The sequence below is a fragment of the Chanos chanos genome, chromosome 5, assembly GCF_902362185.1.
Source record: "Chanos chanos chromosome 5, fChaCha1.1, whole genome shotgun sequence".
NCBI lineage: Eukaryota > Metazoa > Chordata > Actinopteri > Gonorynchiformes > Chanidae > Chanos > Chanos chanos.
This window is the reverse complement of record NC_044499.1, coordinates 293,315-302,500: the sequence shown is the minus strand read 5'-3', so window position 1 is coordinate 302,500 and position 9,186 is coordinate 293,315. Positions and strand designations below refer to the sequence as shown.

The 9,186-nt window shown below is 45.6% G+C and overlaps 1 protein-coding gene across 1 annotated transcript in view; it reads left to right on the top strand.

Moving 5' to 3' along the window:
• gtpbp4 (GTP binding protein 4) overlaps nucleotides 1-3,538 on the top strand; it is a 13,892-nt gene extending 10,354 nt beyond the window's left edge. The window contains exons 12-16 of the mRNA XM_030773218.1: nucleotides 572-672; nucleotides 866-1,063; nucleotides 1,427-1,492; nucleotides 1,644-1,787; nucleotides 2,882-3,538. Coding sequence (XP_030629078.1) covers nucleotides 572-672; nucleotides 866-1,063; nucleotides 1,427-1,492; nucleotides 1,644-1,787; nucleotides 2,882-3,034 — 662 coding nt within the window. The 3' untranslated portion in view covers nucleotides 3,035-3,538. The remainder of the gene's footprint in view (nucleotides 1-571; nucleotides 673-865; nucleotides 1,064-1,426; nucleotides 1,493-1,643; nucleotides 1,788-2,881) is intronic.
• The last annotated feature ends 5,648 nt before the right edge of the window (nucleotides 3,539-9,186 follow it).

Here is a 9,186-nt window from a genome sequence, read left to right as displayed (position 1 = left end):
GCTTGTAACAGGTGGCTTGTAACAGGTGGCTTGTAAACAGCGATTGATAATGGTGTTTTGTAACAGTTATGTTATAACAGGTGCTTTATAACAGGTGCTTTATAACAGGTGCTTTATAACAGTGCTAACTGGCCTGAGTGGCTGCTTTCAGCCTTGAGAATGTGTGTGTGTGTGTTTGTTTGTGTGTGTGTGTGTGGTGTGTGCGTGATGTGTGTATGCTCTGTGTATTTGTGTGTGTGCGTGTGTGTGGTGTGTGCATGATGTGTGTGTGATCTGTTTGGTCCTGGGACACTGGGCCCTGCTCTGTGTGTGTGTGTGTGTGAGTGTGATCTGTTTGGTCCTGGGACACTGGGCCCTGCTCTGTGTGTGTGTGTGTGGTGAGTGTGATCTGTTTGATCTTGGGACACTGGGCCCTGCTCTGTGTGTGTTTGTGTGTGTGCATGATGTGTGTATGCTCTGTGTGTGTTTGTGTGTGTGTGTGTGTGTTTGTGTGTGTGTGATCTGTTTGATCCTGGGACATTGGGCCCTGCTCTCTGTAGCTTTTTTCTCTAGAATCTTCTTTGTGTGACAGAATACTGGGACCTGATGAACCCGCAGGAGAGACAGGACAAAATCCCCGAGATCTGGGAAGGCCACAATGTCGCTGATTACATCGATCCAGACATTATGAAGGTGTGTGTCTCTGTGTGTCTGATTACATCGATCCAGACATTATGAAGGTGTGTGTCTCTGTGTATGTGTCTGTTTTTTTCTGTGTGTGTGTGTGTGTCTGTTTCTGTGTGTCTCTGTGTGTGTCTGCATGGATGTGTTTTGTTTTTGCTGATCACATTACTTTAACTCCTCCTCGTTGATTGTCTCCTCTCAGCGTTTGGAGGAGCTGGAGCGGGAGGAGGAGCTGAAGGAGCGTGCAGGCGAGTACGACTCTGATGAAGAGAGTGAGGATGAGGAGATGCAGGAGATCCGGCAGTTGGCCAGTCAGATTCGGGAGAAGAGGAAGCTGCGTATTCTGGCCTCGCGGGAGAAAGAGACGCAGGGCCCCAGAATGCCCCGTACCGCGCGCAAGGTCAGACCCCGCCCCCGTTTGACTGACAGGTCCAACACACTCCACCAGTGCTTAAATGTGATGATCAGCTCTCACTGTGCTCAGACTGTGTTAATTCTGAGTCTTGTGCAGAGCCACTAAAATGTGACCAGTGAGGCTGTGAGATGAAGATGAATTCAGTGTAATGTGAATTCTGGGTAATGTGAGTGAGTGAATTCTGGGTAATGCGAGTGAGTGAATTCTGGGTAATGCGAGTGAGTGAATTCTGGGTAATGCGAGTGAGTGAATTCTGGGTAATGCGAGTGAGTGAATTCTGGGTAATGTGAATAATGAGTGAATTCTGGGTAATGTGAATAATGAGTGAATTCTGGGTTGTGATGTCAGGTGGACAGAGCCAATCTGGAGAAGGAGATGAGTGAACTTGGCCTGGACATGACAGACAAAGACAATGTAAGCCATCCGCGTGTGTGTGTGTGTGTGTGTGTGTGCGTGTGTGTGTGTGTCTGGGTCTGTGGGAGGGGATGTGTGTGTTCTCTCTGTATGTGGGCTATGTCTGACCTGTAAAGCTCTTTGTGACCGTGCTGACCTCTGACCTTCACAGAGTCATTATGTGGAGCAGGCTCGGAGATCACGGAGCTTGGTGAGGAAACGCAAGCGTGAGGCGTCCGCTCCGCCCACATCACGCACACGCAGTCAGAGCGCCGCCCGTGTTCCCCGCGACCAGTCTGGAGTCCGAGATGCCAAGGTCTGTGTGTGTGTCTGTGTCTGTGTGTGTGTGTGTGTGTGTGTGTGTCTGTGTGTGTGTCACCTTTACCCTCCATATTAAACACACACCTTTACCCTCCATATTAAACACACACCTTTACCCTCCATATTAAACACACACACCTTTACCCTCCATATTAAACACACACCTTTACCCTCCATATTAAACACACACACCTTTACCCTCCATATTAAACACACACACCTTTACCCTCCATATTAAACACACACCTTTACCCTCCATATTAAACACACACCTTTACCCTCCATATTAAACACACACACCTTTACCCTCCATATTAAACACACACACCTTTACCCTCTATATTAAACACACACCTTTACCCTCCATGTTACACACACACCTTTACCCTCCATGTTAAACACACACACCTTTACCCTCCATGTTAAACACACACACCTTTACCCTCCATGTTAAACACACACACCTTTACCCTCCATGTTAAACACACACACCTTTACCCTCCATGTTAAACACACACACCTTTACCCTCCATGTTAAACACACACACCTTTACCCTCCATGTTAAACACACACACCTTTACCCTCCATGTTAAACACACACACCTTTACCCTCCATGTTACACACACACCTTTACCCTCCATGTTAAACACACACACCTTTACCCTCCATGTTAAACACACACACCTTTACCCTCCATGTTAAACACACACACCTTTACCCTCCATGTTAAACACACACACCTTTACCCTCCATATTAAACACACACACCTTTACCCTCCATGTTAAACACACACACCTTTACCCTCCATGTTAAACACACACACCTTTACCCTCCATGTTAAACACACACACCTTTACCCTCCATGTTAAACACACACACCTTTACCCTCCATGTTAAACACACACACCTTTACCCTCCATATTAAACACACACACCTTTACCCTCCATATTTACCTGACGTACTTGCTCTGCTGGAATATAACGATGGCGGGATGGGCTCCCTCATGCCCAGCTGTCTAATGTTCTGTTTCGGACTCTATTTGGGATGCTTTTGGACTGATGTATGTTTTAACACCCCCCCCCCAGATGCTGAAGAAGGTGAAGGGGATGATGAAGAGTTCGCAGAAAGATATGAATCGTGAGGGGAAGAAGGGCGAGTCTGACAGACACATTTTCAACCTCAAACCCAAACACCTGCTCGCCGGCAAGAGGAAATCAGGCAACACCAGCCGCAGATAAACGCGCACCGCAACCAATCACAAACCAGCAGTGGTTAAGTGATGTGCATCATAGCCAATCACGTAGCAGGATCAGCAGATGAACAGACTTCAGAGCCAGTGAGGTTAATGTTTTAACCAATTGTAAGCCTTACTGAGGTTAATCTGTTCCACATAAACATTTGTCTTGCTGTCTCTGAACTGCTGAAGCTGCTCTGTAGATGGCTGTTTGTTCCTCTACATATTAGATGGTATTTCTGTAATTTACTGCACGATGATATTGATCTTTGAAAATATATCTGGCCTTAATCCCTTTAACAATTTTTCTCAAACTGAAATGGTGACATATTAGAGTGAGACGCTTATACAAGTTGTTTCTGTAATGCAAAATAAGTGATTTTTTTTTTTCTACAGTTTATCTGAAAATAAATATTGAGCAGTTCCAGTGTTTGGGAAACTGCTGTGTCCTGATTAGTGGAACTTGTCTGTCAGGGAGTCAAATAAAGCCACCAACTATGGAACCTTCTCTCTGCTGTTTGTGTTTTATTGACAACCTTCATTCTGTTGTGTACTGCTGACAATTACATAGAGGTGTAACGACTCACCAATACGAATCAACGACCGGTGCAACTACATCGATACGCGGACCCCTGGATCGATCTAAATATACCATGAACCGGTCGACGGCCCGATTCTAAAATTACGAATAAGATGACTGAAATGTTGCTGCTAATTCTACTTTAGTATAAATTGGGCTACTGCGGGAGACTCACTGATCTAAATTAACAAGTCATGTAATTTTCAAAATAATAATGACCGCCTCTCATCCGCTAATAAATCTGCACAGCGTCTCGTTTTCACCTTTTACCTTTTACGAGAGTAACGTTAGCACAGCATGTTCGACAACGCCGGCACGGGGCACTGTCAAATCTATAATGTAAAGTTTGGAAGACATTAGGATTTTATAATCCAAATGTCAACAGTTCGTTAGGTAGGTTTTGGAACTGCAGGAGGACAGAGGAGAGCGGTGAAAATGGAAAAAAAAAAGTTTGTGGTGCTGGTGATTTGTTCTAATATTATGTGATTTTGCAGCTGCGATATCAGTAGAAAAAGAGAATGAAAGAGACTGATACTTTTTTTTTTTTAGATCCGCAATGTTCCCTGATTCATGGCATCTCCCCTCAGCTGGCCTGAGGTCGGTGCATTGGCTGTGGAGGGCATTGGAAAGTCGGGGTTTGAAGCTGTTCTGTGTGTCAGTGGACAGATGCAGTTGAGCTGAGTGTGTCAATCTCCTGGAAATGTTAAATAAATGGACAGTATTCGAGGTTTTAATGGTTTTCTTATTTCCACAGTGTCTGTGTCAAAGGAAATAAAACCCTTTTCCATGGGAGAGAATTTCCTCCTGTGCCTTTTTCACGAATGCGTCTGGCAGCAGCGCTCGCGTCTGCCCGTCTGTTGTGAGTGGGGGTGGTGATGGAAGAAGATGGTGGAGGTTCTGCATGTCAGAGGGTTATGAGTTTAGATGCCCATGTGGAATAGCTATTTGTGGATGGTGCCACTGACCAGGGTTTTCAATCCAAGGAAACCTCACTTTTACGTTATAGTAATAACTGAGCGTCGATCTATGTAAGAGCACCCACTGAATGGATGTATGTATTCGACAACTGAAAAACTATTTGTTGTTGTCATTTGCATTGTGTTAGATTTTAATTGCTCCTGAGTTTGTTTCATTTCTAAAGTTTGTGTTTTTGAAAAGATGTTTCATCTTCATAAAGCAGATTTGCTTTGCATACAACAAATAAAAATCATTTTTAAGTCTGGTAAGGGGACTTTTGTTTTGACAAAGAAACAATGGGTACCACGGAAGTGACTGAATCAACATCCACACGAAATTTTGTTTAGAAGCTTCCGACGAAACGACAGGACGTGTGTACCGAAACAAACGTTGGACTCCTTCGTCCTTGTGGATTTTCATCGCCACGGTGTTGATCTGTAGAGTGTGCGATACAGGTTGCGTAACTGGGACCAATTTTTAACGGGCATTTCAAGGATGGCCAACTACCGAGCTTTTCACACGCAGCTCGCGACCATTATGGAGACCCTGACCAGGGCGGCGGTAGCGGAGATCTGCGAGCTCGTTGACGACGGTTACGCGCTTTTACACCTTGAAATTTCACGACACCAGAAGGAGAACGATGAGCTCCGTCGGAAACTACAACTGATCGAGTCTATCATTGCAGCGCGGGGACACAGGGACAAAACCGCGACGCGGGATGGTCGGTGTGACTGGGCTGTGAGCGAGGCGACAGGGGGAGAGGCATCGTTCAGCCGTACCGTGACGGAGGTACGAAACAGCATCGTAAACAGCAGTAAATACACACATATGCTCCAGGTCCGGTTGTTTCTTTGGTTTTGTTGTAAATGGTTTCTAGAGGCGTTGAAGTCCCGCAAGGTTTTTTTTTTTTATTATGAATGAGCCTGTCCGATGAACATTTGATTTACTGGCTAATTACGTTACAGTCACGAGAGATGGAGGAGAAAAGGGTGAACTCGGTACAGATTAAAGAAGAGAGAGTGGACATGCAACACGAAGACAGTGAGTCCGCTGTCTTCTCTAACCTCTTCATTTACACACAAACTGTCTGCCTCAACAGGTGGTTTATGTCTGAGGTTTGCTCATGTCTGGTGTGTTTTCTGCAGGTGATGTTGAATGTGAGGCAGTTGTTGCTGTTGACCAGGATTGCCCAGCAGAGGAAGTTGTGGACATCACAAAAGAAGGACCCAAATCAACAAGACTAGACACACACGTTCTCTCTGAACCTCCACAAGGGGACGACCTTACAGTCTCGGGAGATCTGATGGGCTCCTATGATACACACACTGACACACACTCTCTCCCTGAAAGTCCATCCACCTCCCACGTTCGCCGTCTCTCTCGTTCGTTTCGGGACGGAGGGAGCGTGAGCAGAGAGCTGGCGGCCGCTGTGATGTGCGAGGGCGACCTGAACCTGAGCGGCGATTGGAGCTCGCTCACACACTCAAACACACACACACCCACTCCCTCGTCAGGCGTCAGCCCCGAAATCCTCCCCTCACACAGCTCGCCTCTCTCCCTGCCCTCTCCCCACGCTCTGAGCATGGCCGTCACCCTCAGCAACTGCCCGCCCCTCTCCAGCCTGTTTGGGCAGGGCCAGTTCAGAGGGGGTGTGGCCAAGAGAAACTTTATTTGCTCTTTTTGTGGGAAAAGTTTCACGACGTCTCAGAGTTTGGACACACACACGCGCATACACACGGGGGAGAGGCCATATCGCTGTGAGCAGTGCGGGAAACGCTTCACTCAGTCTGGTCACCTCACCGCTCACCAGACCGTCCACACGGGAGAGAGACCTTACGAGTGTACGCAGTGTGGAAAACGCTTCGCCGGGAAACAGTATCTGCGTATACACTTCAAAAAACATCATCCGGACTCATAATGTAGCATACAGGCACACGCACAGTGCAACGCACAAACACACACACATATTACAACACACACACACACAGAGTAACACTCCGCTGTCAGACACTCTCTCACACACATGCCTGCACACACAGATGCATACCTCAACACATATACTCACAGTATTGTACGCATTGATTTTAGTATGAATCTATCACAGACAGGACAGACACACACACACACTCACACACTCCATTGTTCTTCTGCGTTCCTGTGGCTGTGTCGTTACTGTAATGAGTGAAGTTCTCTTTACCTTAGTAAAGTAACACACACACACACACACAGGGTAACACTCCATTGTCAAACAGACTCTCTCACACACACACACACACACAGGGTAACACTCCATTGTCAAACAGACTCTCTCACACACACACACACACACACACACACACACAGGGTAACACTCCATTGTCAAACAGACTCTCTCTCTCTCTCACGTGGACACTCTCATTTATTCACTTTCAACACTCCACTGTCACTCAGTCTCACACACACACACACACACACACACACACACAGAGACAAGAGTGCAGAAACATTTGACCCAGAGCATCCTAAAGTGACTGATGGACTCATACATACATACATACATACATACACACATACAGACATACATACACACATACATACATACACACAGACATACACACAGACATACATACATACATACACACACACAGACATACACACAGACATACATACATACATACATACACACACACAGACATACACACACACAGACATACACACATACAGACATACACACACACAGACATACATACACACAGACATACACATATACATACTTACACACACACACACACACACACACACACACACACACACACATACATACACACATACATACTTTCACACATACATACACACATAGACACATACATACATACATACACACACACACACAGACATGTGAGAGAGAGATGATGGGTGTTAAGGGGGAAGTGTCTGTCATTTCAGGAGTGTTTCTGATTAGTCAAAAAATCTTGGAGTATTTGGCTTTAATGTGTGAGATTTTGCTGAAACAATGATAATCGTAGAGGTTGTAACTTGATGTTTGAGTTAACACTGGAGTAGCATTACTGTGTAGATTTATTTCTCAATAAAATTCACCCTGAAACCACATCTGGCATCTATGTGTGCTGAGAGCCCCCAGGAGGAGACGTTTAATATTGGGGTCTAGGGGTGTTTTAATATCGGGGTGTGTTAATATTGGGGTGTAGGGGTGTTTTAACATTGGCGTGTGTTAATATTGGGGTGTAGGGGTGTTTTAATATTGGGGTGTGTTAATATTGGGGTGTAGGGGTGTGTTTAACATTGGCATGTGTTAATATTGGGGTCTAGGGGTGTTTTAATATCGGGGTGTGTTAATATTGGGGTCTAGGGGTGTTTTAATATCGGGGTGTGTTAATATTGGGGTACAGGAGTGTTTTAATTTTTGGGCATAGGGGAGTTTAATATTGGGGTGTAGGGTAATTCACATACATCCTGAGAGGACGGTTTGTAGTTCACATACATCCTGAGAGGACGGTTTGTAGTTCACATACATCCTGAGAGGACAGTTTGTAGTTCACATACATCCTGAGAGGACAGTTTGTAGTTCACATGCATCCTGAGAGGACAGTTTGTAGTTCACATGCATCCTGAGAGGACAGTTTGTAGTTCACATGCATCCTGAGAGGACAGTTTGTAGTTCACATACATCCTGAGAGGACGGTTTGTAGTTCACATACATCCTGAGAGGACGGTTTGTAGTTCACATGCATCCTGAGAGGACAGTTTGTAGTTCACATGCATCCTGAGAGGACAGTTTGTAGTTCACATACATCCTGAGAGGACAGTTTGTAGTTCACATGCATCCTGAGAGGACGGTTTGTAGTTCACATGCATCCTGAGAGGACGGTTTGTAGTTCACATGCATCCTGAGAGGACGGTTTGTAGTTCACATGCATCCTGAGAGGACGGTTTGTAGTTCACATGCATCCTGAGAGGACAGTTTGTAGTTCACATGCATCCTGAGAGGACAGTTTGTAGTTCACATGCATCCTGAGAGGACAGTTTGTAGTTCACATGCATCCTGAGAGGACAGTTTGTAGTTCACATACATCCTGAGAGGACAGTTTGTAGTTCACATGCATCCTGAGAGGACGGTTTGTAGTTCACATGCATCCTGAGAGGACAGTTTGTAGTTCACATGCATCCTGAGAGGACAGTTTGTAGTTCACATGCATCCTGAGAGGACAGTTTGTAGTTCACATGCATCCTGAGAGGACAGTTTGTAGTTCACATGCATCCTGAGAGGACAGTTTGTAGTTCCTCACAGATCCCTTTCAGTTTTCCAGTGCAGCTTTAACCCAAGCAGCTGCATGAATAATGACCTCCATAAGAATCAGTTAATTTGCTTGAGTTGAGATCTGTTATATATGAAGAGGTATTATCATCAACATCATCAATGCAGCTGTATCAGCAGTATATTTACGATGACAATTAGCCAATGGGTGAGATGATAAAACACTCCAAGCCCCTCCTGCTGGCCATCTCGCCACAGTGGCATTACTGGCTATGGTCACCAGGGACTGCAGTGGCATTACTGGCTATGGTCACCAGGGACTGCAGTGGCATTACTGGCTATGGTCACCAGGGACTGCAGTGGC